Here is a 17,815-nt window from a genome sequence, read left to right as displayed (position 1 = left end):
AAGAGAGAAGCAGTGTAAATCACTTTGAGCAATTTGAATATGGAAGAGTATCTATTCACGAGGATCCATGGGTGTCTTTTTATTTATTGATCTCAATTATTTTCTTTCCCCTCTGGGGATTCAATGGCGCTACTGTTACCCAACATTCCCTGCGGTTGTGAATGTGCCCTATTTACACTCCAGTAGCCCAGTACGCAGGCGCAGTGCTGGACTGTATCTGGAGCATGCGCAGTGTCACTTTGATCAGTGTCCTGGATTTTTTCAGCGGGTGAGATTCGATGGGGCGGAGTGAGGAATGTAGCCGGGAGTCGGCGTCGGGAGGGAGCGGCGGCATCATAAACACTTGACGTAGGCCGCAAATCGGGAATAGGACTCTGCAAATCCCGCGTTTTCAGCTCTGGGGCTTTTTCCCGGAAATAGGCCCAGTTTGATGGTCGCCATATTGGTTCAGTGGCCATCTTGGTGACGGAACAGAGCATGGGCGGGGCTTCAGGGCACCTGTGACCAGGAGAGAAAATCATTGGCTCATTGATTTTATTCTCGCGCTGCACACAGGAGATGGCGAATGTCCCGGGTTAATTACCGCCATCGTTTGAAGGGCAATGTGCTGCTGGGCGCACGCGCTGCCATCCTAACAACATCAGAATAAGAACATCAGAACTCGGAGCAGGAGTTGGCCTGTCGGCCCATTGAGCATGATGCACCATGCAATGAGACCATGGCTGATCTGATTGTGGTCTTAACTGCACTGCCCGCCCCTCATTTTGATGCTTAAATGAAAAATTTGTCTAACTCGGTCTCAATTAGTCTTTTGGTAGTAAAGAACTTGAGTGTTGCTGAAAAAAGAGACGTGGAAGCTTTTCGTCTTGTACTCATCGGGGCACTTCGCAAGAATACCAATGTAAGGAAAAACAACCATATATACTGTATATAAAGAGAATGCTGATTGGTTGGCAAGTGGACTCTGATTGGTAGAGGCGTTGCTATGCAAAATGCACTAGTGATGGTGACTGACAGTTAACTGCAAAGCATTGTTTGAAATTTGAACCAGTTTGACCCTGATTGGTCAAGGCATTGTCCTGAGGAATGAGTCAGCAAATGGCTGTCACTTATTTTGTTTAGCTGAAACAGGCGCAATGTGTGTATATGTTTTTTCTGTCTGCAAAGAACAGAGCCTTATTAATATATGTAGCTTCCGGTATATGCAAATGCACCACACTGCAAGCCCAACTGAGAATCTTAAATTGGCTGTCAATGTAATTCTTAGCACACTGATGATTATTTAGCAAATGTTGTCCAATCGCGGAATCACATCTAATATTGGACACTGTTTTTGGGCTTTGCAAACACAGGCTGGTTGGGTATGTTTGCAATGCTTGGCAGTTAACTGTCAGTCACTATCACTGGTGCATTCTCCATTGCAACGCCTCTACCAATCAGAGTCCACTTGCCAACCAATCAGCACTCTTTGCATACAGTGTATATAGTTGTTTTCCCCTTATATTAGTATTCTTGTATTCATCTTCCTGATCAGTGCAAGATGAAAAGCTTCAACATACCCTTTTTTTTTAGCGATACTCAACGTTGCATCTATTCAATAACCAAACCTCCACTCCTTGCTGGGGAAGAGAGTTCCACAGGCTAATAGATGCCTGAGAGAAGAAATTTCTCCTCATCTCAGTCAAGTTTATTGAAAACATTTTAAAAATTTGTGCCTCCTTGTTCTATCTTCTCCCATGAGGGGAAAAACCCTCTCAGGATCCACCCCGTTCAGTGCCCTCAGAATCTTACAGGTTTCAATAAGATCACCTCTCATTCTTCGAAACTCCAATGAATACAGACCCACCTTGCTCAACCTTTCCTCATGAGATAAAACCTCTCATGCCAGGAATCAGCCTAGTGAACCTTCTCTGAACTGCTTCCAATGCAGATATGTCCTTGCTTAAGTTATCTTGGACCAGGTAGCAGAGGGAGAGAATGTTGTGTATTTCTATCCTGGACTGACAGTGACGGATTCTGGAAACCCTTTTTACAGGGGTTAGAAGGGGAGGATTTACACACAGCAAACTCAAATAAAGAGAAATGTTTGCCTCTTCTGAATTTCTACCTGCATCTGACAATTATGGCTTTTGTAATCTTTTACAGAAACCTAGAAGATTTGAAGCCTGTAAGATTTTTCTCTGACTCCAGTGCTTCTGATATCTTTCCAGCTACAGGCTCCAGCAGGAGATTTTAAATTTGAAAACAGTGAAATTGTTTTAGGGGTGAATATTATTGAACATTCATCGACAATTTAGAACTCTTAGTGCTGCGCTGTGGTCCCATGGCTCTGGGGCTGGTGTGGCTCCTTTACTGTGGATCTGAATCCATGTCCATCCATTGCTCTGTTTCACCCTTACCCTTCACAATCACCTCTCTACCGTTGTATGGATCCCTCTGCCTCTAATGATGGGTGTATTTTAACCATGTTTGGTATTTTACTGTTATTTTCACCAACTGTGTCTAAATGAGGTTCCACTGCTGCCCATCCCCCCAGCTATTCACTGCTGATTTACCAGCTTTATCTTCCCATGGCCAGGAATTGTTTTTCCTGCACTAGAGATCATTTCTCTCCCACTTCTGAGCTTATATTGACTGTAAAATTCTGCTTCATTTGTATTCCCCATAATTCATTCTGTACATCCTGAAATGTTAACTGTTTCTCTTTCCACAGTTACTGCCTGACCTGCTGAGTATTTCCAGCACTTGCTTTTTTTCTTTCAGATTTCCAGCAGCTGCAGTATTTTGCTTTGGTTTTATTGCAGGCATTTCTCACAGAACTGAGTCTGGGAACAGAGATGAACCAATTAAGAATGGATTTGTATTTGGGTGGGTGTTGATTGGAGAGGTTGGTCCCTGGCCTCCAGTGTTAGTCTTTTTCATGCAGCCATAGAATGATTACAATACAGGAGGCCATTTATCCTGTCATTCCTGTGCTGGCTCTGTGCAACCGCAGATCAGCTAGTCCCACTCCCTGCCCTTTCCTCATAGCCCAGCTTTTTCACTTCAGGTACTTATCCAATTTTATTTTCAAAGCCTTTGCTGTAACAGTTTGAGTTGGAGTGGAGATGGAGGAGAAGCTGCTAGGTTTAAACACAAGGACCCAGCAATTTCCAACGTGAAATTGTCAAAGGGAGGTAGGTTCTGGGGAAGATGAGGTTGTTGAGCAGACACTGGCCATGAAATGTAAAAAATCATTGTTTTAGGAACAAATATTTCTGTAGATGCTTTTAATCTATTCTACAAATGCATACTTAAAAAATTTATTCTGGGGATTTGGGCGTCACTAACAAGACCAACAGCAGATATTTCCCATCCCCAGTTACCTGTGGAGAAGATGATATTTGACCTTCTTGAACCACTGCAGTCCGTGTGGTGAAGGTGCTCCCACAATGATGTTAGAGAAGGAGTTACAGGTTATTCACCAGTGATGAAGAAGAAACAATGATATATATCCAAATCAATAACAACAATCTGTATTTATATTGCAACTTTAATGTAACAAAATGTTCCAAGGCATTTCCCAGAAATATTACAAAGCAACATTTGACACTGAGCCACATAAGGAGATATTAGGGCAGGTGACCAGAAGCTTTGTCAAAGAGGTAGGCTTTAAGGAGTATCTTAAAGGGGGAAATTGAGGTAGAGAGGCATAGAGGTTTAGGGAGGAAATTCCAGAGCTTACGGCCTAGGCAACTGAAGGCACAGCCACCAAAGGTGGAACAGTTAAAATAGGAATGCTCAGGAGGTTGGAATTAGATGAGCACAGATATCTCAGAAGTTCATGAGACTGATGGAGGTTACAGAGACAGGGAGGGGCCAAGGAGGAATTTGAAAATAAGGATGAGAAATTAAAAATGTAGATTCTTCTTAAGCAAGAACCTTTGTCGGTCAGCGGGCACAGGAGTGATGGGCGAGGAAAACTTGGTGTGAGTAAACACAAGGGCAGCAGAGTTTTGGATAGCCTCAAGATTACAGAGAGGTTGAATGTGGGAGGCTGGCACGGAGTGCCTTAGGATAGTTAAGTCTAGAGGTAACAAAGGAATGGATGAGAGTTTCAGCAACAGGTGAGCTGAGACTAGGGCAGAGTTGGGCGAAGTTACTGAGGTGGAAACAGGCCGTCTGAGTGATGATGAGGATGTGTGGTTGTAAGCTTTTTTCATTACTTATTCATGGAATGTGGGGTTGCTGGCTAGGCCAGCATTTATTGCCCATCCCTGATTGCCCTTGTTTAGAGGGCAATTAAGAGCCAGTCACATTGCTGTGGGTCTGGAGTCACACGTAGGCCAGACCAGGTAAGGACAGCAGATTTCCTTCCCTAAAGGACATTAGTGAACCAGATGGGTTTTTTTTGTAGTAAAAACCCATCTGGTTCACTAATGTCCTCTAGGGATGGAAATCTGCCGTCCTTGTACTGGTCTGGCCTACATGTGACTCCAGACCCACAGCAATGTGGTTGACTCTTAACTTAGGGATGGGCAATAAATGCTGGTCTAGCTAGCGATGCTCACATCCCATGAACGAATAATTTTAAAAAAGAGCTCATCTTGGGGTGAAGTATTACAGTAAAGTTTTGAACAGTCTGGTTCAGCCTCAGACAGTTGCCAGGGAGAGAGATGAAGTCAGTTGTTAGAGAATGGAGTTTGTAGTAGGGACTGAAGACAACACTTTCAGTCTTCCCAGTATTTATATGAAAGAATTTTCTGTTCATTCAGTACTGGATGTCAGACCAGTCAGGAGAGTGTGTGACTTCAAGGGGAACTTGGAGAGTTGGTGTTCACACACACCGGCTACCCTGGTCCTTCTAGGTGCTGGAGGCTAGTGGTTCAGGAGATTTGTCAAAGTTATGGTCGAGTAGTAGGTATATAAAATCCCTCTTCTTCAACTGCTGCCTCTCTTACTTCTCTCTCTCTCTCTCTCTCCTTCCATAGAGACCAGAGTCTTGCATTGACCCGGTCTGGGTGGAAGGTTCCATTAATAAGAACTAGGAGCAGGAGTAGGTTATTCAGCCACTCGAGCCTGCCCCGCCATTCAATACGATCATGGCTGATCTCATTTCGGCCTCAACTCCAATTTCCCGCCCACTCCCCATAACCATTCAACCCGTTACTAATTAAAAATCTGTCTATGTCCTCCTTAAATTTATTCAGCGCCCCGGCATCCACTGCACTCTGAGATAGTGAATTCCACAGATTCACGACTTTGAGAAAAATAATTCCTCCTCATCTCTGATTTAAATCTACCACCCCTTAGCTTAAAACTATGGCCTCTTGTTCTAGAATGCCCCAGAAGAGGAAACATCCGCTCCACGTCTACTTTGTCTCTCCCCTTTAGCATCTTATATACCTCAATTAGATCTCCTCTCATCCTTCTAAACTCTAGCGAGTATAGGCCTAAACTGCTCAATCTCTCCTCATAAGACAAGCGCCGCATCTCTGGAATCAATCTAGTGAACCTCCTCTAAACCACCTCCAATGCAACTACATCCTTCCTCAAGTAAGGGGACCAAAACTGTGCACAGTGCTCCAGGTGCAGTCTCACCAATGCCTTGTACAGTTGCAACAATACTTCCCTATTTTTATAGTCTATTCCCTTAGCAATAAATGCCAAAATTCCATTTGCCTTCCTTATTACCTGCTGTACCTGCATACAAGCTTTCAGCGATTCATGCACGAGGACACCCAGATCCCTCTGCACTGAAGCGTTCTGAAGTTTCTCTCCATTTAAATAATAATAATAAATAATAATAATTCCCTGAAGGACATTAGTGAGCAAGTTGGGTTTTTACGACAATCCAGCAGTTTTCATGGTCACTTTTCCCTGGTGCCGGCCCCACAAATTACCAGATTCATTCAGCTCCATTTCACAACCTGCCTTTGTGTTTTTGCGGGTTCTCTCTCACTCCCTTTTTTCTGTTTTACATCGATTTCACAGGATATTAGAAGGGGAGGATTTGCAGCCCAATTTATCATAATGTGAATGTCACCGGATTTTGAACATGGAAGGAGAAAGCACTGTTCACAGTGGAGAGAAACCGCACACGTGTTCTGTGTGTGGTCGAGGCTTCAGCCAATTATCTGACCTATCAGAACATAAATGCAGTCACAACAGGGAGAAGCCGTGGAAATGTGGGGACTGTGGGAAAGGATTTAATTACCCGTCTGACCTGAAAACTCATCGGCGCAGTCACACTGGGGAGAGGCCATTCACCTGCTCCGAGTGTGGGAAGGGATTCACTCAGTCCTCCCACCTGCTGATACATCAACGTGTTCACACTGATGAGAGGCCATTCAGATGCTCTCACCGTGGGATGCGTTTCAGGCGATCATCTGACCTCACTGTACACCAACGAGTTCACACTGGAGAGAGGCCGTTCATCTGCTCCAAGTGCGGGAAGGGATTCACTCGATCATCCAACTTGCTGATACACCAGCAAATTCACACTGGGGAGAGACCATTCACCTGCTCTGAGTGTGGGAAGGGATTCAATCATTCATCTGACCTGCTGCAACACCAGTGCGTTCACACTGGAGAGAGGCCATTCACCTGCTCTGAATGTGGGAAGGGGTTTACTTGTTCATCAGACCTGCTGACACACCAGCGAGTTCACACTGGGGAGAGACCATTCATATGCTCCAAGTGTGGGACAGGATTTGCTCGCTCATCCACATTACTGAGGCACCAGCGAATTCACACTGACGCGAGACCTTTTAAATGCCCAGTCTGTGGGAAGTGTTATAAAAGCTCCAAGGAACTGTTGTCTCATCAACGTGTTCACACGGATGAAAGACCATTCAGGTGCTCTCTCTGCGGGACTGGATTCAATCAATCATCTGACCTCACTGTACACCAGCGAATTCACACTGGGGAGAGGCCATTCACCTGCACGGAGTGTGGGAAGGGATTCACTCAGTCATCCAATCTGCTCAGACACTAGCGAGTTCACACTGTGGAGCGACCGTTTAAATGCTCAGACTGTGGGAAGCGTTATAAAGGTTCCCAGGAACTGATGTCCCATCAACGTGTTCACGCTGACGAGAGACCATTCAGGTGCTCTCAATGCGGGATTGGATTTAAGCGATCATCTCAACTCACTGTACACCAGCGAATTCACACTGGGGAGAGACCGTTCAGCTGCACAGACTGTGGGAAGGGATTCACTCAGTCTTCCGCTCTTCTGAGACACCAGCGAGTTCACAAGTAATTACCGTGATTGGATTTTACAGCTGGTCACACCAGGACTGGGCCATGTTCTTTGGGGTCTGTTTTTGCTGATGTTCACAGAATCACAGAATTTTAACGGCACAAAAGGAGGCCATTCGGCCTATCGTGTCTGCACCAGCTCTGCAAATGAGCATCATGGCCTAGTGCCATTGCCCTGCCTTTTCCCTGTACCCTTGCACATTGTTTTGATCCAAATAACCATCTAATGCCTTCTTGAATGCCTCAGTTGAACCTGGCTCCACCGCACTTCCAGACAGTGCATTCCAGACCCGAACCACTCGTTGTGTGAAAAAGATTTTTCTCCTGTCCCACTCGCTTCTTTTGTAAATCACTTTAAATCTGTGCCCTCTCGTTCTTGATCCTTTTACGAGTGGGAACAGCTTCTCCCCGTCTACTCTGTCCAGACCCTTCATGATTTTGAACATCTCTATCAAATCTTCTCTTAGCCTTCTTCTCTCCAAGGAGAACAGCCTTAATCTCTCCAATTTATCCCCATTGCTGAAGTTTCTCATCCCTGGGACTATTCTTGTAAACTCCTTCTGCACTCTCTCCAATGTGTTCGCATCCTCCCTATAACATGGTGCCCAGAACTGTGCACAATATTCCAGCTGAGGTCTAGTGAATGTCTTATATAAATCCAGCATAACTTCCCTGCCCTTGTACTCTATGTCCCTATTAATAAAGCCCAGGGCACTATAAGCTTTACTAATTGCTCTCTCCACCTGTCCTGCCACTTTCAATGATCTATGCACATATACACCCAGGTCTTTCTGCTTCTATATCCCCATGTTCTTCCTACCAAAATGCATCACCTCAAACTTCTCTGCATTGAACTTCATCTGCCATCTATCTGCCCACTCTACCAACTTGTCTGTCCTCTTGAAGTTCCACACCGTCCTCCTTGCAGTCCACAACACTCCCAACTTGCATATCGTCTGCAAACTTTGAAATTGTCCCCTGCACACCAAGATCTAGATCGTTAATATATATCAGGAAAAGCAAGGGTCCCAATACCAGCACCTGGGGAACTCCACTACAAACCTTCCTACAGCCTGAAAAATATCCATTGACCATTACTCTCTGCTTCCCAGTTTTCAGCCAATTTTGTATCCACATTGCTGCTGTCCCTTTTATTCCATGAGCAATAACTTTTCTCAGAAGTCTGTTGTGTGACACTGTGTCAAATGCGTTTTGAAGGTCCATATACACTACATCAACTGCATTACCCTCATTCACCTTTTTTGTTACCTCTTCAAAAAACTCCAGCAAGTTAGTTAAACTTTAGTAATCCATGCTGGCTCTCCCTTATCAACACATATTTTTCCATGTGACTACTAATTCTATCCCGAATAATTGTTTCTAGAATCTTGCCCACTACTGAAGTTAAACTGACTGGTCTGTAATTGCTGGGCTTATCCTTGCAACCTTTTTGAACAAGGGCATAATGTTTACAATTTTGCAGTCCTCTAGCACCACCCCTGAGTTTAGGGAAGACTGAAAGACTATGGCCAGTGCCCCTGGAATTTCTACTCTCACTTCTTTCAATATCCTTGGATGCATCTCATTTGGTCCCAGTACCTTGTCAAGTTTTAGTACCGATAGTCTATTCAACACTTCCTCCCTATCAATTTTGAACCCTTCAGAGTCTGTCACCATGGCTTGGGTAGCATCTACCTCCTTAGTAAAGACGGATGCAAAGTGTTCATTTAATACCTCAGCCATGGCCCCTTCGTCCATGTGTAAATTCCCTTTTCGGTCCCCAATCAGCCATACTCCTCTTTTTATCAACTTTTTACTATTTATATGCCTGTAGAAAACTTTGGGATTCCCCTTTATGTTGGCTGCCAGTCTCTTCTCATAATCCCTCTTCGCTTCTCTCATGTGCTTTTTCACCTCCCCTCTGAACCTTTTGTATTCCACTTGGTTCTCAATTGTATTTTCTACCTGACACCTGTCATAAGTGCACTTTTTCTTTTTATCTGAATTTCAATCTCCTTTTTCATCCAGAGAGCTCTGGATTTGTTAGCCCCACCTTTCCCTTTAGATGGAATATAGACTCATGGACGTTTACAGCACAGAAGGAGGCCATTCAGCCCATCGTGTCTGAGCTGGTCAACAAAGATCTAACTACACTAATCCCATTTTCCAGCACTTGACCCATAGCCCTGGAGGCTATGGCAACTCAAGTGAATGTCTAAATACTTGACTGTGCCCGAACCAATTCATTTTTTGAAGGTAGCCCATTGTTCAGCTACAGTTTTTCCTGCCAATCTTTTGTTCCAGTCTATCTGGCCCAGCTCCATTTTTGTTCCATTGAAGTCGGCTCTTGTCCCATTAATTATTCTTACTCTGGATTGCCTATCGTGCTTTTCTCATCATCATCCTAAAACATGCAATACAATAATCACTATCTCCTAAATGTTCCCCCACTGACACTTGATCTACTTGGCCAACCTAAGTTCCAAGAACCAGGTCCAACAGTGGATTAGACACATACTTCTGGAGAATATTCTCCTGAACACAATTTAGGAACTTTTGTCCCTCTCCGCCCTTTACACTACCACTGTCCCTACCTATATTCGGGTAATTAAAGTCTCCCATTATAACTACTCTATAATGCCTGCATTTCTCTGTATTTTCCGTGCAGATTTGTTCCTCTACACCCTTCCCGCTAGTTGGCGGTCTATAGGCTACACCAAGCAATGTAATTGCACCCTTTTTGCTCCTTAACCCTAGCCAAATTGATTCTGTCCTTGAACCCTCTGGGACATCCTCTTTCTCCAGCACTGCAATGCTCTCCTTAACCAATACCGCCACCCCTCATCCTTTCCTTCCTTTCCTGTCTCTTCTGAACACCTTGTACTCGGGAATATTGAACACCCAGTTCTGCCCTTCCTTGAGCCAGGTCTGTTATTGCCACAACATCACATTTCCACATGGCAGTCTGCACCTGTAACTCCCCAAACTTATTTACTATACTCTGTGCATTTACATGCATGCACAATAACCCTGATTTGGCTTTTGTTACTTTCTCCCTTGCCCCGACTTTACCTATTAACTTACTCTTCTCTAAACTAGTACTCTCTGTCCCTCCCAGTATTTTGTGCACCCTGGTATTCCTCTCTAATATTTTCTCTTGGTTCCTGCACTCCTGCTGAGCTAGTTTAAAGCCCTCCCAACAGCACTAGCAAAACGCCCTGCAAGGAGCTCAGTCCCGGCTCTGTTCAGGTGCAATCCATCTGGCTTCTACAGGTGCCATCTCTCCCAGAGCCTGTCCCAGGAATCTAAAGCCCTCCCTCCGGCACCACTTTTCCAGCCATGCATTCATCTGCCTTATCCTCCTACTTCTGTAATCACTAGCACATGGCACTAGGAGTAATCTGGAGGTTACTACTGCTGAGGTCCTGCTTGTTAATTTTCTACTTAGCTCCCTAAATTCTGATTGCAGGACTAAATCCTTCCTCCCTAAGTCATTGGTACCAATGTGGACCACGACCTCTGGCTGATCACCCTCCCCCAGAAGAATGTCCTTCAGCCGCTCTGTGACATCCTTGACCCTGGCACCAGGGAGGCAACATACCATCCTGGAGTCACTTCTACGGCCACACAAACACCTGCCTGTTCCCCTAACTTGCATCTTTCTCCAGTTTCTCTCCTATCTTCTATCTCACTCAGAGCTCATCTTGCCTTCTGCTTCCTTGACACTATTCTCACTAAACTGCTGACCATCCAACTTCCACATTTTAGACGATATCCTTAACGGTTCTCTCTCTCTTTTGGTACTGTCCCTCTCACGTTTAAATCCACTGTTGTCTCCCATCATTAAAAAAACCTTCGACCCCACCGTCCTCCCCCTCTCTTTTTGCTGACTTTGCACTTGCTGGTAAACTGTTAGATCTTTAATTTTTTTCAAGTTTGGATAAAAGGTTACTGACCTGAAGCATTCACTCTGTTTCCTTCTCCGTAGATGATGTTTGACCTGCTGAGGTTTTCCAATAGTTTGTTTTGAGGTCGTGCGAACATACGAATTAGGAGCAGGAATAGGCCACTCGGCCCCTCGAGCCTGCTGTGCCATTCAATGAGATCATGGCTCATCTGATTGTAACCTCATTCCCGTCTACCCCCGATAACCTTTCGCCCCCCCCCCTTGCTTATCAAGAACCTATCCAGCTCTGCCTTAAAAAGATTCAAAGACTCCCCACCGCCTTTTGAGGAAGAGTTGCAAAGACGCATGACCCTCTGTGAGAAAAAAAATCTCCTCATCTCTGTCTTAAATGGGCCACCCCTTATTTTTAAACAGTGACCCCCTTAGTTCTAGGTCGGATTTCCACCTGGAGTATTACAGTATTTTGTTTTTGGGTCAGAGTGGATCAGTTTTCTCTGGAATGAGACAACAGGAACTGTCACCCTGTTCCACATGAAACTAAACTCACTGTTAATTCCTCATCAGTAACAATGTTAAACACAAAGTTTTCAGCCAGGATTGAACCCGGACTTTCTCATGTAAAGTAAACGTGAGAATCACTGCACTGGGGAAATGAGTGCGAATCCCCCCCGGACAGAGGGGAACTGACCATCCATCTCTAGCTCTAATTCCCAAACAGAAAATGCTGCCAAGAATCAGCAAGTCAGGCTGAGTCTGTGGCCGTTCTCAGCGTTTGAAACCGTCACAATGCCCGGGTAATTGACGGCAGCTCCAGACCAATAGGGAAAGGGAGGGGAGTTACTGGAGGAACCCGCAGGAGTGGCTGGTCCTCCAACCAATCGGAGTGAATGAAGGGGCGGGGCCGGGCTATGACTGGAGCATACGCAGTGCAGGTAGTGGCGATGGGCAGACGGGTCCACAATGGGTAAAGGGGGGGATGGCGGGGCGGATCGAGCGATGGATCCGGCGGGTGGACGGAGAGGCTCCAGAAACGTGTAAACCGCAAACCCCGGAAATAAACTGACCGGCCCCCCTCCCCAGTTTACACCGAGCGGGGCCGCAGCTCCCAGATCAATGAAGAGCCGGTTTGTATCAGGCTGGACATTGGTTCTTTTATTCATTCACGGGATGTGGGCTTCACTGGCTGGGGCAGCATTTACTGCCCATCCCTAGTTGCCCTTGAGAAGGTGGTGGTGAGCTGCCTTCTTGAACCGCTGCAGTCCATGTGGTGTAGGTACACCCACAGTGCTGTTAGGAAGGGATGTTGACCCAGTGACAGTGAAGGAACGGGATATATTTCCAAGTCAGGAAGGTGAGTGATTTGGAGGGGAACTTCCAGGTGGCGGTGTTCCCATCCAACTGCTGCCCTTGTCCTTCTAGATGGTAGTAGTCGTGGGTTTGGAAAATGCTATCGAAGGAGCCTCGGTGGATTCCTGCAGTGCATCTTATAGATGGTACGCACAGCTGCTACTGTTCGTTGGTGGTGGAGGGAGTGAAGGTTTGTGGATGGGGTGCCAATCAAGAGGGCTGCTCTGTCCTGGATGGTGTCAAGCTTCTTGAGTTTTGTTGGAGCTGCACTCATCCAGGCATCCTTCGCTCCCTCGGCTTGACACATTTATTTGTCTGGCTAAAAGGATACCCTCTTCCCTAATGTTCACAATTAAAGTGGTGGATTCCCCAGGAGATGGCTGACATTTAAGGGGACACTAAAGTAATATAGGACAGAGATATGCCTGGTGTTATTATATGGTATATATTAGATATATTATTTATGATTCTGTAATAAAGTTAATTTATTATTATTTCTAGTCTTGTAACATAGCACTGTGCTATGTTATATATTTCGAGTCAGTCATTATGGCACAGAAGGAGTCCATTCAGTCATTCAAATCCATGCTGATTCTCTGTAGAGTAACCCAGTCAGTCCTATTCCTCTTCTGCAAGTTTATTTTCTTCAAGTGCACACCGAGTTTCATTTTCATATCATTGACCATCTCCACTTCCACCACACAGTGAGTTCCATGTCTAGCAGCCTGCCTGAACATTTTCAGGTCTCTGTGTCCTGGACAGGAAGCGATGAGTATGGATCTGTTAGGTCAGCAGATTGAGATTGGATGGAGAATATGTGGGATCGAGATTGACAGTCTTTGGAGAATGAAAGAGGAAAGAATGTTCCATAGAAGGTAGACTTGTGTGTTCTGAATTTCTATCCTGCACTGACAGTGATGACTTTTATAAACTAACTCCATTTACAGGATATTAGAAATGGAGGATTTACAGACAGAAATCGCAAACCAAACATTACATCCAGACCTGACTTGATTTATGGGAGCTCAATATCATCAGCCTTTGAACTAGAAAGAGAAATGTTTGTTCTGTCTGCTTCAACAGATTTTAAACGTCACTGTGTCTGGAAAATCACCAAGAAGCTCGTGTACACACACACGTGAGAGAGTTCCAATGCACTGACTGTGGAGAAAACTTTAACCAGATACACAGACTGAAGAAACATTGCACCATTCACAGCTGGGAGAGACCGAACACGTGTGCTGTTTGTGGATGAGGCTTCAGTTAAACACCTTACCTCAAGGAATGCAAGGACACGCGAACCATGGAGAAACCATGCAAATGTGGGGAATGTGGGAAGGGATTCCGGTCCCCATCTGCGCTGGAATCTCATCGACACATTCACACTGGGGAGAGGCCGTTCACCTGCTCTGATTGTGGAAAGGGATTCACTCAGTTATCCCACCTGCACATACACCAGCGACTTCACACCGGGGACAGGCCGTTCACCTGCTCTGATTGTGGGAAGGGATTCACTAACTCTTCCAATCTGCGGACACATCAGCAAGTTCACACGGGGGAGAGACCGTTCACCTGCTCCATACGTGGGAAGGGTTTCAGTGATTCATCCAGCCTGCTGATACACCAGCGAGTTCATACTGGGGACAAATTGTTCAACTGCTCTGTATGTGGGAAGCAATTCAGTCGATTTTGCAACCTTCTGCGACACCAGCGAGCTCACACTGGGGAGAGGCCGTTCACCTGCTCTGAGTGTGGGAAGGGATTTACTGATCCATCCATCTTGCAGAAGCACCGGCGAGTTCACACTGGGGAGAGGCCATTCAGCTGCTCCATGTGTGGGAAGGGTTTCACTCAGTTAACCAACCTGCTGACACACCAGCGAGTTCACACTGGGGAGAGGCCTTTCATCTGCTGTGAGTGTGGGAAGGGATTCAGTGATTCATCCACCCTACTGCGACACCAGGGTGTTCACACTGGGGAGAGGCCGTTCACCTGCTCCATGTGTGGGAAAGGATTCACTCGGTCATCTCACCTGCTGAGACACCAGCGAGTTCACCAGTGATTACAGGGGTTGGATTCTGCTGTGATTGCTACTGTCAATCACATTCAAGACTGAACCATGTTCATTCTGACAGTTGGTGAAGTGGGAGGGTCAGAGGGTTTCTTTCTGCTGTACTGGCCAGTCTTACAACTTTGTTTCCAGTGGTCTGGGAGTGCACATTTCCACTGAAATGTTCCACAGAAGCTGATGAAGGTCATTTATTGCTTCAAAAAGAGACATGCTCTCGAAGTTTTCATATTGCGCTGATCGGGACAGACACAAGAACACCAAATTTCAAAGAGAGCAACTATTTATACTGCGTGAGAAAAGGGTGCTGATTAGTTGGCAAGTCAGCTGTGATTGGTCAAGTCGTTGCCATGGAGAATTCACCAGAAAGCTCGTGAACTCAGCATTTAGTTGAATTCAAAAATGTTACAATGCCTGGACATGTCCATTTTGGCTTCAGAGTATCAGAGCTTTATGATGGTCCAATGTCACTTCCCTGCTTCTTTACTCAATAACCTGGATTTTCAGAGTCAGAAAGGCTCACCTACCTTCAAAAATCGTGGGTGGGACCTGGATGCGGAAGCCCCACTCCCATTTTTCACAGATCCAATTTTTGCCAGTAGGGGACAGGGGCAGGGCTTGATTCACACCCAAGTTGAACCTGAACTCAGCAGAGCCATCTGAACTCAGCACTGAGTTCAAACAGGCACCAATTTGCCTTCTGCAAGGGAGTTAACTCATAGTGTGAAAGTCACGACTTTATGGAGTAGACGTAAAGACTCTTGTTGGGTGGATAGGGTCTGTTTAACTGTCATGATTGAAAGTCTTTTTTAAATCCCCTGCTCTCTTGACTTCGTCTGCAGCTGTCAGTGTAAGTGAAAAAAATAGTTGGCTATACAATGTAGCATCAGTCCCAGCAGTTTCAGTAATTGTTGGCATTTCCCTAAGGGCTATTTATGAATGCTTGGCTGACTTCCAAAACCTACAGTCATCTCAACAGCTGTTCTGAGTCCACACTTTGACAACTTAAAGAGACCATTAAGGGTTTAGCTGCCTTTGAAGTGGTATGGACAGAAGTATGTTGGTTTTTATATGAGATTAACCAATAGTTTTGAATAAGGTTTCAAGAATGGGAGTTTTGTTTAAAAATAGTGAAGGCTGTTTTAGATTTTTAGAACTTTATTTTATTTAATCTCAACCTGGCTCCTGGGGTCTGCCCTTGGTGAATAATGTGAGTTGGGATGTAGGGTAAAAGGGGCTATGGGGGGTCCGTGCCAGGGCAAGAGTTGGCATGAGCTGGCATGGAGTGTATAAGGGCCTTGGGGCGGGATGGGGGCTTGCAATTGGCTCACTTGCAATTAGTGAGGAGGAATTGTGTTGGGCTGCTGCCCCTGGTGGGTGGGCAATTATTCCAAATAATCATGTCTATTAATTTATTTTTAAAACATTCTCTTGGCATGTGGGTGCCACTGGTGAGGACCAGAGATTCCAAAAGGTTACAATGCAACTGGAATAAAGTCCCAGAGATGGAGGCAGGCCTTTTAACCAGCCCACCTCAGTGCTCGGGCATCCTGTTAGCCGCCTAAGCTCCGATTCCGGTGGCACAGCAACGAACTCCATCCATAACCGCCCACCTCAAAGCACCACCCCCCCCTCCCCCGAGTGAAGATCACAACATTTGGAACTTTTAAACCGAGGCCGGTCCGACAATTGGAAAATTTCCAGATCCAAGCTATCCACCTCGGTACAGAAGATCCAACCCAAGCTCTCTATTTCTGAAGCTCAAGATCCCACATGCTTTGCTAATTCCTCTCTCACTTTTTCCTGCCACCTTCAAAGATCTCTGCACATGAACCCCCAGGTCCCTCTGTCCCTGCTCACTCTTTGGAACTGTGCCATTACATCTGTGTTGCCTCTACCTGTCCCTACATCACCTCAACTTTCCCTGTATTAAACTCCATCTGCCACTTCAGAGAATGTGAAGGGGAGATTTAAGTGTTAAACTAAACATACAGAGAAGAGGAGGCACTGATTGCTTTAATATGTCACCCACAATTGAAGATCCTTTAAATGCACATGAGGCTCATAGAGCACAGTAGGAGGCAATTGGAGGCTCTTTGAAAGTGTTTTCCAATTAATCCCATTGCCCTGCAATTTTCTTTTTCTTTCAAGAATCTGTCCAGTTCCCTTTTGAATGATACAGTTGAATTTACTTCCAGTCGGTTTTGAGGCAGTGGATTCCAAATCGTAACAACTCGCTGTGTTTTTAAAACAAATAATTCCTCATCTTGTGTGTGGTGTATTTGGATTTTCAAAAAGCATTCGGAAAGGTGTCAACCAGGAGGTTCATGCACAAAATGAGGTCTCAATCCTTATGAATGATCGAGATGAGGGACTGAGTGTAATGTATCCAAATTTGCTGATAATTAAACAAGGATTTGCATTTCTACAGCGCCTTTCACAACCACAGGATGTTTCAAAGCGTTTTACAGCCACTTTTGAAATGTAGTCACTGTTGTAATGTAGGAAACTCAGCAGCCAATTTGCACACAGCAAGATCCCACAAACAGAAATGTGATAATGACCCAAATTATATGTTTGTGGTTATGTTGATTGAAGGATAAATATTGGCCCAAGACACCAGGGATCAAGGCCCGGGAGAGTGGGGTTCAGACAGTACCAAACAGCAGGCCCTGGGATGTTGTGGGTGGGGGAGGTGAGTAGGTGGGGGCCGGGCTCATTGTTTCAAACAGTTTTGCATCGTCCTCACTGAGCAGCCAGAGCTACATACCTGACAGACCAGCTTAAAAAACAGATCTGTCAGGCTGAGAGTTCTGATGTTTTCGAAACCAGTCTGTCAGTGTCTGGTCAATTTCACGAGTCGCTGCTGCTGCCTCCGACCTTCAGGCAGCTTTGCAATTCCAATTTTTTTGAAAAACCCGTCAAGAAACCACAAAGCTGCCCGAAGGTGAGAAGCAGCAGCAGCAGAAACTGAGAGTTTTCCTGCTTGAGAAGTAGTTAGTCAAATCCCTGTAATTTTACAACCAATTGGATGCTGTTGTGGGTAGGGGGTGGGGTGAAGTGGGTGGTGGGGGGGGGGTGCAGGTTGGGGGCATGTTTAGAGGGGGTTGGGGGAAGTTTGGAGGGGGTTTGTGGGATGTGGGAGTGGGTTTGGGGGATGTGGGAGTGGGTTTGGGGGATGTGGGGGTAGGTTGGAGGGGTGGTTGGGGGTAGGTTTTGAGAGGGGTTGTGGGGAAGTTTGGGGGTTGGGG

The 17,815-nt window shown here is 45.6% G+C and overlaps 1 protein-coding gene and 1 long non-coding RNA gene across 2 annotated transcripts in view; one reads left to right on the top strand and one right to left on the bottom strand.

Moving 5' to 3' along the window:
• LOC144698139 (uncharacterized) overlaps nucleotides 1-17,815 on the bottom strand; it is a 212,690-nt gene that overhangs the window by 60,306 nt on the left and 134,569 nt on the right. The gene's annotated exons all lie outside the window — the stretch shown is intronic.
• The window catches only part of LOC144698141 (uncharacterized), a 39,591-nt gene continuing 27,754 nt past the window's right edge, over nucleotides 5,979-17,815 (top strand). The window contains 1 exon segment of the mRNA XM_078570084.1: nucleotides 5,979-7,135. Within this exon segment, the coding sequence (XP_078426210.1) occupies nucleotides 6,038-7,135 (1,098 nt within the window). The 5' untranslated portion in view covers nucleotides 5,979-6,037.

Source organism: Cetorhinus maximus, chromosome 23 (genome assembly GCF_964194155.1).
Source record: "Cetorhinus maximus chromosome 23, sCetMax3.hap1.1, whole genome shotgun sequence".
NCBI classification, from domain to species: domain Eukaryota; kingdom Metazoa; phylum Chordata; class Chondrichthyes; order Lamniformes; family Cetorhinidae; genus Cetorhinus; species Cetorhinus maximus.
This window is presented reverse-complemented; position numbering and strand designations above follow the sequence as displayed.